This window comes from Octodon degus, unplaced genomic scaffold, assembly GCF_000260255.1.
Source record: "Octodon degus isolate 3935 unplaced genomic scaffold, OctDeg1.0 scaffold00302, whole genome shotgun sequence".
NCBI lineage: Eukaryota > Metazoa > Chordata > Mammalia > Rodentia > Octodontidae > Octodon > Octodon degus.
Genome location: NW_004524878.1, coordinates 1,731,315 through 1,748,153, shown reverse-complemented (window position 1 = coordinate 1,748,153; position 16,839 = coordinate 1,731,315). Strand labels below are relative to the sequence as shown.

The 16,839-nt window shown below is 46.1% G+C and overlaps 1 protein-coding gene and 1 pseudogene across 2 annotated transcripts in view; both read left to right on the top strand.

The window, feature by feature from the left end:
• Scube2 (signal peptide, CUB domain and EGF like domain containing 2) overlaps positions 1 to 16,839 on the top strand; it is a 63,557-nt gene that overhangs the window by 36,193 nt on the left and 10,525 nt on the right. For both annotated transcript variants that reach the window (XM_023707604.1, XM_023707603.1), the window contains 3 exons: positions 9,969 to 10,139; positions 14,153 to 14,320; positions 15,006 to 15,167. In XM_023707604.1, the coding sequence (XP_023563372.1) occupies positions 9,969 to 10,139; positions 14,153 to 14,320; positions 15,006 to 15,167 (501 nt within the window). The remainder of the gene's footprint in view (positions 1 to 9,968; positions 10,140 to 14,152; positions 14,321 to 15,005; positions 15,168 to 16,839) is intronic.
• Positions 11,133 to 14,031, top strand: LOC105741127 (annotated as a pseudogene).

Genomic DNA, 16,839 nt, shown 5'->3' with positions numbered 1-16,839 from the left:
AGGGGTGGGGCAGAGCCCACTCCCTCAAGACACGCATGGATTGTGGCGAGGTCATGTGGGCAGAGATGTGGGGTCAGCAGCAGGCAAGCTGGGGGATGTGGAGGGAGAGGGCCTGGCGAAGGGAGCAAGCTGCACATGAAACACCTGGAGGTGCTGGAAGGAGGCCGGGGGATGAGAGCCGAGGAAGCAATGCATAGCGGTGACGGCGGAGGCCTGGATACCGAGGCGAGCCACCACGCCCAGGCTCAACTGCCCTCAGTGTGCCCCGGGACGAGGCCAGCACATCAGGCTGGGGATCGAACCCCTGCGCTGTGCCTGCTTGCAGGTGCTTTAATCCACTGAGCTATTTGGCCGGCCTTCTACTTCATTTCTTATCTCTTTCTAAACTATATTTTTTTAAAGACCCCAGTTATTTGATGACCCTGTCCCTGTCATTGAACACTGAAGCTATTCCTAGTTTTTCTATTAAGACAGTGCTGCTGTGAGGTCTTCCTCTGTGGCCGCGCCCACACTCCTGAGGATAGACTTGCAGCAGCGTGATCACCAGGTCGAAAGAGATGCAAATTTAAACATAGATGCTGCCAAGACAGATGCTGCCAGGTTGCCCTTCAGGGAAACGTACCATGTACGCTCCCTGCAGCGTTGCATCTCAATGTTTACTGCCCCGTGTCCTTGCTGACATGACTTGTTTATTATCGATCTTTTTAATTTCACAAGACTCATCAGCAAAAAAGATTATTTTAAGCAGTTTATCTTTGTTTATTAGTACAAGTGAGCGTGCTGTCCTAGGCCTGTAGTCGTTTGGATTTCCTCGGAGAACTTCTGTAGTCTTTGCCTGTCTTTCTGTTCAATTGCCATGTTTTATTTTTAATACTGAGACTGGGTCTTGCTAAATTTCCCAGGGTGGCCTGGAACCTAAAGACTCCTGCCGCAGCTTCTCAAATAGCTAGGATTACTGATATGTACCACCATTCCCAGCTGTCCAATATCTTGTTTTCGTTTTTGTTTTTGTTTTTTGGCAGAACCAGAGATTGAACTCAGGCCCTTACTCTTGCCAGGGAAGCAGTTATTCTGCTATTCTAAGCAGCCACCTCCCCAGCCCCCTCATGATTTAAAAATAATAAATTTTGAGGGCTAGTGAGATAGCTCAGTGGACTAAGCACTTGCTAGACAAGCTCAGGGACCAGGGTTCAATCCCCAGCACCACATGCCCCTCCGGCCCTGCCCCCAGGCATGCTGAGCTGGGATCAAATCCAGGCATGGTGGTACATGCCTATAATCCCAGTGCTGGGGAGACTGAAAACAGGAGGATCACTACGAGTCCAGGCTGTGTAGTGAGACCCTATACAAAATACATAAATAAAAATCTAAAAAATAATAAATAAAAAGTAAAAAAATAAATTTTAAAGTCCCAAGTTTACTAAAGAAAATAATCACTTCTGATCAAATTAAAGACTTTTTGATTGTCATCTGTATATAGTAAAGTGTTATTAATTTGGAATTTGGGGACTTGAGGGACAGTCTGCTCTACAAATGACCTTTGTACCATCTGTGATTAATTTTAGCAAGATGGCCAAAAAATCATATTGTACAAGGAACAAATTCATGAAGCTCACAGTACTTCATGAATTCCTTTGTGTCTAGAGAAATATTCAGTATGATATAGATTTCTAGCTATTATACTTTCATAATACCCAGTTAAGGTTAAGTTATTTAAGAGGCATCTTGATAATATATCTTTTTATGTTGAACTATTCTTAAAACTTGCTAAGATTTCTAAAAAGTACAACCCAGGAAACTGGAAAACTGAGAAGTATTTTAGTGGGTTCTTGGGAGGCTAAGAAAGCTTAATTCAGCTTTTAACAACATTAGATTTCCTCTGCAGTCATTGAGAAAAAGTTAATTCCACCAGAGTTTATCGAATTAGCGCTCTGTCCACTCCGTGTGCTTGGGATGAAGCTGTGAAGACATAAAGAACAAAAGGCCTGTTCTCTGTCACAGCCTAACAGAGGGAGGTAGAAATTAGAAAGAAAAGAGATAGTTCCAGAAGTGTATGTGCTACAAAGATAATAAGACCAAGAGGATTGGTGGGGCAGGAGGGTGCTCCTGGGAACGGGGTCAGGGAGGAGCCGGCTACAGAGCTCAGGTCGGGGAGGCCAGCAAATGCCAAGGCCCTGTGGCAGGAAGCGGCTGGTTTTATTTTTAGTCTTTCAAAATTGAGAACTTACTTGGAGTCAAATAGACAGGAATTTTCTGTTTAAGGGAAAGGTAAAGTATTAGTAATATAAACCAATACTAGGCTATCGATCCAACAGGAGACCATAAATCCACATTGGCTGAGTAGGGAATTCTTTTAATTAGAAAGATTTTAAAACATAATTAGCAGATTAATGTACCTGCTTAGATAGGTAGGGGCCGGGGTTTCAATCCTCAGGCCTGCTGTGCCAACCCCACCCCCAGGGCGTGCTGAGACAGCGATCGAGACTGGGCATGATGGCACGCACCTGTAATACCAGCACTTGGGAAGCTGAAAACAGGAGGATCACAACAAGTCTGGTCTACATAGTGAGACCCTGTAGACCCTGTACTAAAAAAAATTTAGGGCCAGGGAGATGGCTCAGTAGAATAAGCGCTTGTCTGGCAAGCGCAAGGGGCCTGAGTTCAATCCCTGGTTCTGAAAAAAAATAAAATAAAATAAAATAGTTTAAAAAAAATTTAAAAATTAGTAAAATATGGGCGTGTATTGAACAGTTAGAGTGCACAGCTCTGTGCTAGGCACTTGTCAGATACCATCTCAGTCTTGCTCACGCTCACATGTCTGTATTCCATCAAGTCCTTTTCACAGATAAGGGGACAAAGGGATGGGAGGTCCACATTTTTCCCACACATCCTATGTGGCAGGGGCAGGATTCAAATCCAGATTGAATTCAAGAGCCTGACTCTCTCTCGGCCTGAACACCCTGCCCATCCTGTGTAGAGCCTGGGCTTCGGGTCGCCACCCTGCTGCACCCAGATGGAGCTCTGCGATGGTTGCTGAGGAGCCCTTAAATAAGTGAGACACCATCCCTCGAGCTGCGCTTAGCCCTTCCAGGGAAACTCAAGAGAAAGAAGCCAGTGCTGAGTTTGGAGGGAGGCATGAATGATGTGTAGGAAGGAGGACCATGCAGGTAGAGGCGCCCCTGGGGAGAGGGAAGGAGCCAGCTGTGCCCAGAGGATCACAGAAGTCCCAGTGCCCACCTGGATGCCAGGAGGCAGAACCGGGCTCTGAGGCCATGGCAGAGTGACAGAAGACCTTGTCTGGGGTGCCAAGGAGCCTCCGCTTTGCAGGTGACATGTGCCACTGAAGTATTCAATCAGGCAGTGTCAAGGTCGGATGTGTTATGTGGAAAGATCTTCTAGACAGCATTGCATTGAGTAGGATTAAAGGCAAAAAGACCAGTCTGGGACTTTTGCATTTCAACGTAAGGGCAATGGAGACCGTGAAGGCAACAGGGGAGAGGCTGCAGGTTACACGCTTGAGAGGGAGGAGCAGGGTGCAGAGGGGAAAGGCTGGGCTGAGCTCAGAGGTTTTGGAGTCTGCTTCCCACATGGCTCACATCTCCCCCAGCCCTGTTTCCCATTCTGGGGGCACTGAAGAAACCAGTGGGTTGGTTGAATAGATAGATGAATGTGATCACTGGGGAAGAAATAATCAGAAGAGATTTATAGGAGAAGCAGAAAGAAAAAAATAAAAGAACAGGCTCTTGAGAGGACATAAGAAAAGATGAAACCTCAGATACAGACGAGGGGGCTCTAGACTGAATGCTGGAGCTAAAGCACTGGGAGAGGCATGGAGAGTCAAGGGGGCTTTTGAGCCAGCAAAGGAAAGCATCAGAGACATGCAATAGCAAGGGGACCTTGGAAAGGGCTGAGGAGAAAGAACAGCGAGCAGGGGCACTAGTGGGAGGTTAGCGCCCTGATCCAGGTCAGAGACGGTGAGAAGCCAGAGGACATGAGTACAGGCATGGCGGAGAGGGTACAGCTGTAGGGTGCTGCAGCTGCCTGGTAGGGAGGGGAAGAAAGAATATGGGTTGGAACCTTGGGGGCAGGGAGAGTCCAGACACCATGGGGGGAAAAGAGAAAAGCCCAGCCTGGCATGGTGGTACATGCCTGTCTTCCTACCATTCTGGAAGGCTAAGGCAGGAGGATCACAAGTTCAAGCCCACACAACTTCTCAAGACTCTAAAACATGTGTTTAAAAGGCCTCGAATACAGTGCGGTGGGATGGACATAGAGGCCGCTGCCAGAATTTAGCTCTGTTGAGTTGTGCTGCTATAAACATGGGTATGCATGTATCACTGTAATAAATAGAATAATAAATAGAATTTCTATTTTTAGTTTTTGGAGGAATCTCCATACTGATTTCCATAGTGATTGTGCTAGTTCCAGCTCATTTGTATTTTGAGTTATAAATTCTATTCCAACTCTATTGAACATTTCTCTCTCACATTCAAAGTAAACGTATTTGAATTTATGAATGTTTACTTATTTGTAAAATACATAATTATAAGATTAGCTAGTTACTGTGGACGGCACATCAAGGAAGACAGAATAAGACAACGATCAACTGAAAAGTAACTGGGCTGCGTCTTAAGGTACACACTTCACAGTTTGACAAGTTTCATTGTTAATAGTGGCCATAAATTCACTTTCCAAGTGGGCTTTTTGTTCACTGGGGCTGTTTTGAGTGAACTCTTGTCAGATCTGACTGAGTGGCTCCCAGTTCTAGTTCGTGGTGTGCTTTATCAAGAGCCTGTACCAGGCCTGGAAGCCACATCTGCCCTGGCACTTTCCCATCAAGCACCTGTACTGACACCATCAGCACAGCCACCAGGGCCGTTGTTCCTTGAAGCACTTGTCTGAATCGGCTTTCCATTACTTTGTGATGGTTGCTTTGGCTGAATGTAGATAATGTAGTCAGTATGTCTACTTGACATGTACTGTTAAAGTATAATTCCTCTCAGTACACTGACAGAGAGCATGTTGGTCAGTCTCTCTGCACACCCTGGGTGTGGGCTGTCTTCTCTTTGCTCAGAGACCTTCCACCTCACATGTATGTATGTGTTCTGTGAGTCTTACCCCCAGTGGACTCTCTGTCTCTGTCTCTCTCTGTCTCTGTCTCTCTCTCTGTCTCTGTCTCTCTCTCTGTCTCTGTCTCTCTCTGTCTCTCTCTGTCTCTCTCTGTCTCTCTCTGTCTCTCTGTCTCTCTGTCTCTCTCTCTGTCTCTCTCTCTGTCTGTCTCTCTCTCTGTCTGTCTCTCTCTCTCTCTCTCTCTCTCTCTCTCTCTCTCGCTCTCTCTCTCTCTCTCTCTCATAGTACTGGGGTTTGAACCTAGGACCTTTGTACATCCCTATCCCCTTTATAAAATTATATATTTTAAGACAGGGGCTGGGCTCAAGTTTTTGGTCCTCCTGCCTCAGACTCCCGGAGTGCTAGGATTATAGGCACATGCCACCACACCTGCCACTTCAGATCATTCTGTAAGCCTCTTAGGTAGAGTAGCCTCCCTTGGAGGCCAGCAGGCAACCATGCCTTCTTCATATCAACATGTGGACAACTAACAGTAGCAGCAGGCACGTCCAACTCTATGTATCCTCCTTTCTCCCCCTGTGTTCACTCAACTGCTCACGTCAAAAACCTTGGTCCTCCCGGCCTGTTTCTTGCTGTGTTTCTTACCCAGTCCACTGGCAAGTCCCGTCGTCCCTGCCTCCTGCGGCATTTTCTCTTCCCCTGTTATTCCTGTGCTGTTCCTCGAGGCTCTCAGGGCTTGCCTCCCCTCGCCTGCCTTCTGTCTGCTCTCCACTCGGGAGATCGCTGGGAGACAGCACATTGCTCCCCCAGGTAGAACCCGAACAGAGTTTACGTAAGCCCCAGTTCCACTACTAAGCCGTTCAGAGCCCGTGTACTCTGGCACTGGCTTGCTTTTCAAAATGCATTTCCTATCACTGTGTCTCCGGGTCACAGAGCTTCTGCTGCCGGGCAGTCCCATTCCTCCCTTCTGGTCTCTGCCTGAAGAATCCTTTCTTGGCCACCGAAGGCAGCATGTGCAGCTCCCCACCACCACTCTGTCCCCTTCCGAGCTGCCCTTTTCCTGTTCGCCCTGCTCACTGCTTGGTGTGCTACTGTGTGATTGCCTGTTTGCCTGTTTGCTGCCCATAGTGTCCATGTGAACAAGGGCCCTGTTAGGGCTGGGACGTGTCTGTCACCTTTCCTGCTGCTCCTTCTCCAGCTCCTAGAGCAGCACCCTGCACTGGCCTACACTTTGCAATATTTATGATGAAAGCCCATGGCAGCCAACGCCATGCAAAGAGGGCAATGTGCAAATCTTTGGGGAAATACTTAAATTGAGTGCAAAAAGGCACTCTAAAGGAAGTGAGATTTTAGCTGCAGTTAAGGAGGCGTGTGGAGAACGCTTGGGAACTGGCACGCAAGGCGCCTAGCTGGGCTCATTTCTCCGCCCCAACTAAAAGTTTTTCAAATAACAAACCTGGGCGCACACACCAAAACCCCAGGCAGACAAAGAAAACTCAGCCTCTCAGCCTGAGAAGGCACTGTCACTCTTGTTCTGAAACAGTTGTTGAAGGGGGGGCTCAAACCAGAGCTGACGCCACTGCACTGCCCTGGGGTGCCACTGCCTCCCATCTGGGACAAAGTGGCAGCCCCAGGATACCCTGGGAATCCGAGTGGGCTGCTTGTGGCTGTCCCTCAGAAGTCAAGGCATGATTCTTAAGAAAACAGTGAGAAGCTAGAGAGTGACCCCTTTTATTAGGTTCACCATCTTAGCCACAGAGAGGCCACAGTGTTTGTCCACAGCCTGAAATGTTCAAAGGCCACCATGCTGAAAAAGAGGGCAAGGCTTTAGACCTCTTTTTCACCATTAATCCTGGTCCCTGCTGGTCTCCCCCTTTTGCATCAGAAAAGCTTTCTCGTATTTTTTTTTAAAGAAGAGGAGAAAACAGCTGTGTGGAATTTGAGAATGGGGTTTTAATGGTCACTGAAGATGCACAAAAGCTCTGCTGCGACACTGAAGTGTTCCGAGGCAATTGCCTCCTTTGTCTGGGCTGCAGCACAAGCTGGCTACTCCAGAAAAAGAGAGAAGCAAAGGATGATAACCGAAGCCAGCTCTGTGGCACATTTGTCCCTTCAGGACATTCAGAGTCAGTTTTTAGTGTTTAGCTCATTTTTACCTTGTTGAAAGAAACAAATGTGTTTGGAAGGTACTTGGCATGACTTATTTCCGAGGGTCATTCTTTCTGGAAGGAAAATGGAAATTGTGAGTGACAACTAGGATGGTTTATGTGAAGTGGGCCTTTCACTGTGAGGAAAGCAAACACAGCCCTCTTTTCCAGAGGGCAGCCCGAGGGGCATTTCTCAGCCCTTTGATCAGCTAGGAAATTGCAACAGATGTGCCATATTGTGAGGCCTCTCTTAGTAGAACCTTGAGAAAGCTTGGGGGATTTAGATAGTTCCAAGGAAGAAGAGGGACACCCTGAGGGCCCGAGCTGTGTTCATTCTTAGGTCAATGAAAACCAAGTCTGGGCTTGCCTAGCACTGGAGGGGACCATGCTGTGCCAGGGGAGCCATGACAGCTGCCAGCACAGATCAGCCTCTGTGTCAGGGCTGATGGGGCTGCTGGGAGCCGGGTCTCCACTGGGGTGCTTTCTCTTGAAGTGAAAACAGCCCTTCCCCACATGGAAATGGCTCTGGCTTTTATTTACTTTCGGCCAATCTTCATGACAGCATGGCTCTTGAGTGCCATGAAGAAGTTATTCTCTTACCCACTGGCCCACTGTAGATGCCAGGACAGCCTGGTGGGACGCAGTGTGACACGCCTGGCCAATTCCTAGCTCATAATTTAGCCCAGTTTCTCATGAGACGTCAGCTGGAGGCTGAGTGGGTACAGAGGTCATTACACAGTGAGGCCACTTTAGAGAGAAGTCTGGAATTATAGGTTGCCACCCACAGAGGTAAGCATCCCACACATAAGAGGTGTTTGACAGGAAAGGAAGGGGTATGTTCATTTTTAAGTTTTTTAGTTAAAAAACACATAATAAAATCATGTAAACATGATACTTAAATATTATAAAAGAAGAGCCAAACGATACCAAAACGCATAGAGATTTTAGATATTAGAATTGATAACATTTGATTGCAAAAACATTGGCACTGTGGTATGTCTTTGCTAACTGACCCAGAAGTCTCATTTTTAAGAAAGATTTTGGAGTGAATAACGAAGATATTTTTATTATGGATGTTAGATAACTTTGCCATGTTTGAGCCTAAGATTACATATAGAAATTTCATTTGTAGGCTAGATGAAAAGAGATTTTCTCCTTTCCAGACCTATGAGAGCTATAATAGCTAACTTTATCAGGTGATATTTTTCTTCTCAGTTATTCTATGCACTCTTCTGACCCTATAGACAATCCTTGAAAAATTCTCGAATTGTGCTTCTGCCTGTACATCTGTTTTTTTTTTTTTTTTTTTTTTCTTTTTGGCAGAACCGGGGATTGAACTCAGGCCCTTGCGCTTGCCAGGGAAGTGCTTATTCCACTGAGCCATTTCCCCAGCCCCTGCCTGTATATCTGTTAAATAACCTTTTTCTCCCGTTAGGCTCCAGGCTCTTGATCTTACCCTAGGCGTATTTCACAGAGTAACTCTGGGGCCTCATTTAATCTACGTAAGTCTCTGACTCTCTGAAGTGGAGCAAATAATAGCACTTCACTCCTTGGGGTTGTGTTGAGGATTAATGAGATAATGTATGCAAACCTATTAGCACAGCATCTAGTTATTTATTGTAAAGACTTGACAAATGTTAGCTGTTAGTCTATTTTGATGGCCATGAAGATGATGCTTGAATGTTATCACTAAGGGAGCCAAATTTGTCACATCTATTTCATATTCATAGCCTGAAATAAGGTATAAATCCATATTTAAATAACAGCATCAGAAATATAATCATAAATACAGATTAGGAATTTCCTTACTTCTTATTCTTTTGGGAGACATTTACAGCAGCTTACTCTTTGGAGCCAGTCATGGTGGCACAGGCCTATAATCCCCCCACTCTGGAGGCTGAGGCAGGAGGATCACTGCAAGTTGAAAGCCAGTCTGGACTACATAGTGAGTTTAAGGCCAGACCAGCCTGAATGATATTGCAATATCATGTCTCAAAACAAAAAACAGAGTTTACTTTTTGCACTGTATTAATTTTATTACCAACCAAAAATGTGTAGTGTACAATGCTTGAGGCCATACACACCCCAGCCACCAGGGGGAGTGCTTTTCAAAACGCAGCTGTTGATGATGTTCCTTTCCTTGCAGAATCAAACCCAAGAGCCTGGCACTTGAGAACATTTGTAATCTAGCCTCGGCTTTCCTTTCTTCTCTCTGTGCCTACACATCACGCGTGAATCCTTATGATCTGTCCCCTTTTTCACCTGGGGAATGTCTTCTTCACCGTTCAAGACGCAACATGAATGTGACCTTCTCTAGGAAGCTGTCTAGAGTGCTACTAGCCAGAATTAGTAACACCTTCCTCTCTGTTTTTTCTGCACTAGACTTATATTCAGTGAGTGAAGTTTTGCCATCCTCCTCCTCTGATAGCCCTGTGAAATAGGAAAGTTCAAAATTTTTAAAATAGCACTTCAACTATCAAAGGCTTCTGCCTCAAGAATAATTAAAAGACTCCTATCATCCCCACTCCAAGAAGCTCATGTTCAAAGGATAGATAGACCTGTAAATAATGCCGAGAACAGAGGTATAGGGATTACTGTAGAGAGATGTGTACAGGAGCCCAGAAGTGCCACACTACATTCGGGTACTGTGAGGTCAGCACTGTTTATTTACCTTCTTCATTCCAGCACTCAAGTTGTCCTCTCTCCACCTCTGTCCCTGCCACTTACCAGATTGTCCCCCCTTTTGGCTAGTCAGTTGCAGGGCTGGGACCTATTATGATGGAGCCCAAGAGCGCTGTGTTTTATGTCCAAATGGAACCTTCCAAAGTGAGGAGGGACAAGTCACTTGTGAACCATGCCCAAGACCAGAAAATCTTGGAGCCCTGAAGACGTCAGAAGCTTGGAACGTGTCTGAATGTGGAGGTAAGGATGCTGGCTGTCCCCTCTTACTTCTCCAGCCTCCAGTGTCATTGTTTGGACTAAGGCATAGTGACACCCCAGGACACGCTGGACTTCAGGCTTCCGACCAGTAGGGCCCCCATTGGGTTCATCTTTGGATCTCCTGTGTCAAGTTTTGTACCTGACTTGCTGGGCCAGTGCCAGCAAGAGCAAATGAATGAACACATGGTCGAAACATGGGCAGAAAAATGTAGTGGTGTGACTGGACACTGCATTCATACTCTGTGTGTACTTGAGATCCGTGTGATCACCCAGCCTGTAGGGACAGTTGGAAAGTGTCTACACGTGGAGCACGTAAGTCAGATTTTGTTTTCCAGTTTGGGTCTCAAATTTATGGCTTTTTGATCTAAAACAAATGTATCCATGTGGTTGTTTTGTTAAAATAGGGACCTCCTCTGTGAAGGGTTTTAATCATCTCATAAATCTTAACTTGTAAGCCAAGCTCAATTAGGTTCTGTGGGTTTCTTTCCTATTTACTTTATTGAATGTTTTCCTTTTATTAAATGAGGGAATGGACCAGAGAGATAGCTTAATGGAATAAGTGCTTGCCTGGCAAGCACAAGGTCCTGAGTTCAATCCTTGTACCACCAAAATAAGTAAGTTTAAAAAATGGGGGAATGGCCCACTGTACAGACACTGTGTGGCTCGAATGCAAGGTGTGATCTGGATTGAGATTTCTATCTAGGGGACATAGATGCCCTGCTGCTGCTTCCAGCCTCTTCAAACTCACCTGTGGGGCCATTGCTGGCATGAAAATCAGATCCTCTAGCTGAGTGACTGATTCCTAACAATATCTTTCACCTACCCTAAAATTCTAGAACCACAAGGTTGACAAGTGGGACTCTGGGACATCGATTCACCTTTCTCTGTGACCTTAAAATATAGCAACAGCCCCCACCCACCACAGCCTGACATGCCCTGTGGCCCCTGGTCTCCTGCAGTGCTTTCTGGGAAGAGGGCATGGCAGAGTCGGTGCATAACTTTCAGGAGCATGGCTACCTAGCAACCTACACAAACAAAAATGGCAGCTGGACCAATCTGAGAATTCATCCACATGGATTGGTGGTGCTGGACCTTCAGAGCTACAGCAGTGATACCCAGGGCAAAGAAGAAATTGATAATCTTTTGAACAAAATAGAATAAAAGAATTGAGTCAGGCCGGTATGGGGTGGGTGAAGCATTTGCCAACCATAGTTTGAGGAGGGGCCATCAACTGATACTGGCCTACAGCTGATGGGCATCTGGTTGAGTATGACATAGATGAAGCAGTATATGATAGTATACGATGATCAGAACATTAAAATTCCAAAGCACTTTGGAAATGTTCTCATCCTTAGTGGGGATGTTAATTTGGCAGAGGGTGATTTGGCATATACCCTGGGCATTGTGAGCAGTGGCAAAGAAGTTTACACTGGCAGAGACGTCCTGATTCCGAGAGGAGGACATGGAGGCGTTTATGTGAAATAGCCAGACTGAGACCCAAGATGGTCATTATGGTAGAGACTGACCAAATGGTGACTGATGCCTGTAGGAAATATATGTGGAAAACACGCAGCAATGTCTTAGACAATCTCAAAGGAGACTGCTGTCAGGTTCTCATAGAAGACTGTATTCTACTACTGAAGAGGTACACCAAAGAAGGGAGAGGGGTTGATTATGTGATGAATGATTTGACCGCTGTTCCAATCTCCATGTCTCCAGAAGATTTCACCTGGTTGTTTCTCAGGCTGGTTCTTGACCTTTCGATGAAAGTACTGAGACAGGATGGGAAAGATCTCACACCGGGGAACTGTGTCAGTTTGACAGAAGCCCTTTCACTCTAAGGGCACCTGTACTGTCCTATGGAATTCTCGAAGGGGAACATCTGTGTCTCTTCGTACTTGAGATTGTGGGTATTTGACACTGTTTGGAAGAAAGCTGAACCTGACGGTGAAGATCCCAACAACATGTGGTGCAGATGGCCTTCCTGTCCTGCACATGCTGTGTGTGCCACCAAAATAAGTCCGGCAATCCATTGTGACTTTCTTAAGTGTTTTCTCTTTTTAATTATTATTTTTATTTTTATTTTATTTTATTTTATTTTTTTGCGGTACTGGGGATTGAACTCAGGACCCCGCACTTGCCAGGCAAGCACTTATGCTACGGAGCTATTTCCTTGGCCCCCTTATTTTTAATTTTTAAAAAGCAAATTGAAAATGTGTATTTTGATGAGCTAGGGTGTTATTTTTTTTAAAGGTCAGCTGAAGGACAATTACAACAGCAAAGACTGAAATATACACCACCCCCTTGAATGTGATTTTTGTTACTTTTTATTTCTGTGTGGGTTTTTTTTCTTTCCTTTTCTGTATGGGTTTTTTCATTTTGTTTTGTATTAATTTTGAGAGAACTTCAATTTGGACCTTTGGAGGAATGAACATCATTGTTTTGGAGGGAAGTTCTTGATGGTTTTAAAACAATCAACTTAAATTTTAAAATTTGGTGCTTTTAAAAAAGTTAGAAGTTGGGGCTGGTGAGATGGCTCAGTGGTCTAAAGCACCTACTTAGAACAAGCTAGGCAAAGCACAGGGACCATGGTTCAATCCCCCAGCACCACATGCCAGCCAGCCCTGCCCCCTGGTGGGCTGAGCTGGCCACACACACACACACACACACACACAAATAAATAAAATTTTAAAAATAATAATAAAAATCATTTTAAAAAAGTTAGAAGTGAATAACAATGCTTCAGTTAACATTACAAAAGAGATTTAAAAAACTCCATAGCAACAGAATATTAGTAACAATGACAGTATTAAAATGATAACAGTTTAATAAATAGAATAACATTAATGAACTACCTTTGCTGGAAGTGTCCAATCTGGAGTATTTATTAGGTGGTTATGTCACTACTACTCTGTGAGGTAAGCGGAACTTCTCAAGGTCACACAACTAAGAAGTGAAGGACCAGGAGTCAGAACCTGTGTCACCAGGCTCCAGGCCGCTCCCTTGATGTGTGTTCTTTTTTTAAAATTTTATTTTCTTTGGAAGAGTAAAAACAAAAGCAAAAACAAATGCCAAAAAAAAAAAAAAAAAGCAGAAACAGGGTAACATACAAATACATATGTTACAGATTTTCCTTTTTATTCATTTTACTGAGAAAAATAGCAATAAAACAGTTTCAAAACAGGCAAGTAGAACAGTTACAATAATTAATACATTGCATATTGTGGTCTTCATAGAAGCTATTCAGAGGACAAGATGCAGACGTGATGTACTACCAAAAAAAAAAAAAATCTTTGGGGAGATAGCTCAGTGGCTTAAGTGCCTGCCCAGGATGTGTGTTCTTTAAATACCATTATTTCTACAACTTAGGGTAAAACCAAGACCATTAAAACTAATAGAGGAGAGATGGTCGGGAATACAAGAGACAAAGGTTCCAATAGTGTTAGCCAATGACAAGCCAATTCCTAAGGGAAAGTGTGCTTTTAGACATCCTTTTGTATTTGGCTGAAAAAAACAAAAGTAAATCAGTGTTGAAAGGAAATCTCACTGGGTCCCCCTGTCGGAGTGGGCCAGGACACACTTGTAAACAAGGAGATGTAACTTAGCAAATACAACTGCTAGACCCGGGAGAGCCTCGGGTCACTCTTGATGTCAGCTGGGTGCAGGTGCTCTTCTGGGTCTGATTACCAGATTAATCCAGATCAGAAGACTCGTCTCTAGATGCGTCTGCACTACAGGCATCCCTGGGCCGTGCGCAGGCCTAAGCCTCAGCTCGCCCCAGCCTTTCCTTGTGAAACCAGCAGGTTCTGTCTTGGCGCTGCGCTGGGTAGCGCTGTGTGTAAACTCCAGGCACTTGCTGGCCTACTCGGGCTGAGCGGGAGGCCAGGGCCAACCGCACATGGTAACAGGCTTGACGGAAGGTAGGAAATCGTCTGCAGCAAGGTAGGAAATGGTGTGCCTGGAGCATCTCTCACCTAGGGCTGTTGGATCCCCAGGTCTGTGCCAACCTGGTGAATATTCCGCGGACGGCTTTGCGCCTTGCCAGCTCTGTGCCCTGGGCACATTCCAGCCGGAAGCGGGCCGTACTTCCTGCTTCCCTTGTGGAGGAGGCCTCCCCACCAAACGTCTGGGAGCTACTTCCTTCCAGGACTGTGAAACCAGAGGTGAGCACTTGGCAGCTCGCCTGTTTCTAGAACTGATCAGATGTGCTCTGTGTGGTGCCCTCTGCGTTGGGGGTTCAAGTCCCTGTGCAAGAGTGACACCTTGGTTCTTGTGCACAGTGTCCCCTTGATTCCTGCCTCGAGAGCTGACCAGGGCCGGGTCAAGGAGAGGAAGGTCTTGCACACAGGCTTCCTGGCTCATCCACTGCTACTCCACCTCTGTCCTGGCCTAGCACCTCCCACCCCACCGATGAGTCCCACCCCTTCTCCGGAACTCCCCTCCCCGTATTTCCTCCCAGGGAGCCCAAGTCTAAGGCCAGCCTCAGTCTGCAGCTCTCAGTGCTGGCAACTGAGCTCCGCCTGAGGACTGGCGCTGCAGTGGCTAGCGCTCAACTGCGTGAGCCGTACCATAAAAGCACACATACATTTGTTCCTAGGCTGATTCTCAGTGGTGTGAGCCCCACCCACAATTGCTGTTTAGGGAATTAAGTGTTGATTAGCCACCGATTGGTAGGAAGATGCCACTGAATTTGGGCACAACAATTTATTTCACAAACTTTGAAACCTTTTATGTTGCATTTGATAAGAATACAGTCTTCTTTTTCTCCCTTCTGCTTTCTCCTCCTTTACCACCACTTCCTCCTCCTCCTCCTTTCTTTTCCTTCTCTTTGTCCTCTCTTACCCACAGTTCAGTGCTCCCCTGGACATTTCTACAATACCACCACTCACCGGTGTATCCGATGCCCAGCCGGGACGTACCAGCCTGAATTTGGAAAAAATAACTGTGTTTCCTGCCCAGGAAATACTACGACTGACTTTGATGGCTCCACAAACATAACCCAGTGTAAAAGTAGGTGTTGCCCTGAGGCTTTTCATAGTCCTGATTGAGAGGGCAAGTGACTGGGTTGGCCTGGGCCAGGTGGGAGAGGTGGCCAGCCCAGAGCCAGGTTCCTTCAGAGCAGAGAGGATGCTGTCAGCCCCACTCACAGCTGTGTCCGAGGGGCTGGGTCTCCTCACCTGAAAATGGGGATAAGAACCTCTACTGGAGGTACTTTCTTTGTGTGTGGTGCTGGGGATCAAATTCAGGGTCTAGAATAGATACAGCACATCCTCTGCCACCAAGCTCCGACTGGCCCTTGCGGGCCTTCCATGTCCCTGGACACTTTCAGGTCCACCTGGCCACTATGGGACTGCAGAGGCCCTGGACACTTTCACTTACCAGTGATCAGCACGCATTGTTTGAGGACCTGACAACTACCCTGCTGAGTAAATCAGCCTGTCTGGGCCAGCAGGGAGCCATAGACGAAGGAGGGGCTGGGCAGGGGAGGGGAGAGCTGCATGCCAGGAGGGCAGCTTTAGTTGAAGCTCAGACCCAGGATACTGAAAGGTTTCAGTAGGCACAGGAGTGATGGGAGTATAGGAGGGAAGGCCCTGAATGCCAGGCCAAGCAGTTTGATTCACATTTTCTAGCAATCGGGTGTGGGGGACAACTTAAGGACTTGCTGTGTGGGCTCCCCTTAACCATTATATAAAATTCTCTAGTTAAGGACAAAAGTAAATCTTTGCTAACGTAGTATTTTTAAGATACAAAAATCCCAGGAGGGGATTCTCCTAACTGGATGAGCTCGGAATTGAGGAAGACAGTGAATTGCTTACATTTTATGATTGGAAGGTTATCTGTTTTTTGTTTCCTGTGCCTATAAAGCACTTTTAACGTTCTTATAGGGCCAGCAAAATAGCTCAGCGAACTTGCTTAGGCAAGCACAGCGACCAGGATTTGATCCCCAATACCACATGCCACGCTGGCCCCACTTAGCTGGCGACCAAGTCCAGGCATGGTGGTGCATGCCTGTAATGCCAGTGCTGGGGAGGGTGAAGACAGGAGGATCGATACCTTAAAAAAAAAAATTCTTATAAATGGCCACTGATACTTAGGAGGTTGAGGCAGGAGGATCACTGCAAGCTGGAGGCCAGCCTGGGCTACATAGTGAACTCAAGGCCAGATTGAACTACATAGTGAGATTCTGTTGCAAAAAAACAGCAACAACAAAATTTCAACCAGTTTCCTCCAAATACCCACTACCTTTCATGAGATCAGAGTCTGCTATTATACTTCGGGGAAATTCACAGTGTTAGAAATTTTGGGCTGGTCAAATAGCTCAGCAGATTAAAGCACCTGCTTAGGCAGATGCAAGGACCACAAGTTCAATCCCCTGGCCTGCCATGCTGGCCCCACCCCTGGGGCATGCTGAGATGGCAATTGAGAATGGGCATGGTGGCACATGCCTGTAATCCCAGCATTTGGGAGGCTGAAAACAGGAGGATCACTACAGTGCCGATCTATGCAGTGAGACCCTGTACACCCTGTACACACCCTGTCCTAAATACAAAAAAAAAAAAAAAGAAATTTTTTCCACACACTTGGATGACTGTGTTTATGTGTCTTTCCACTCCCTGACCTTTGGTGCCTCTTGGGGATGACCACATGACTATTCCCTGGGTGGCCCTTCAGGCCTTATGGC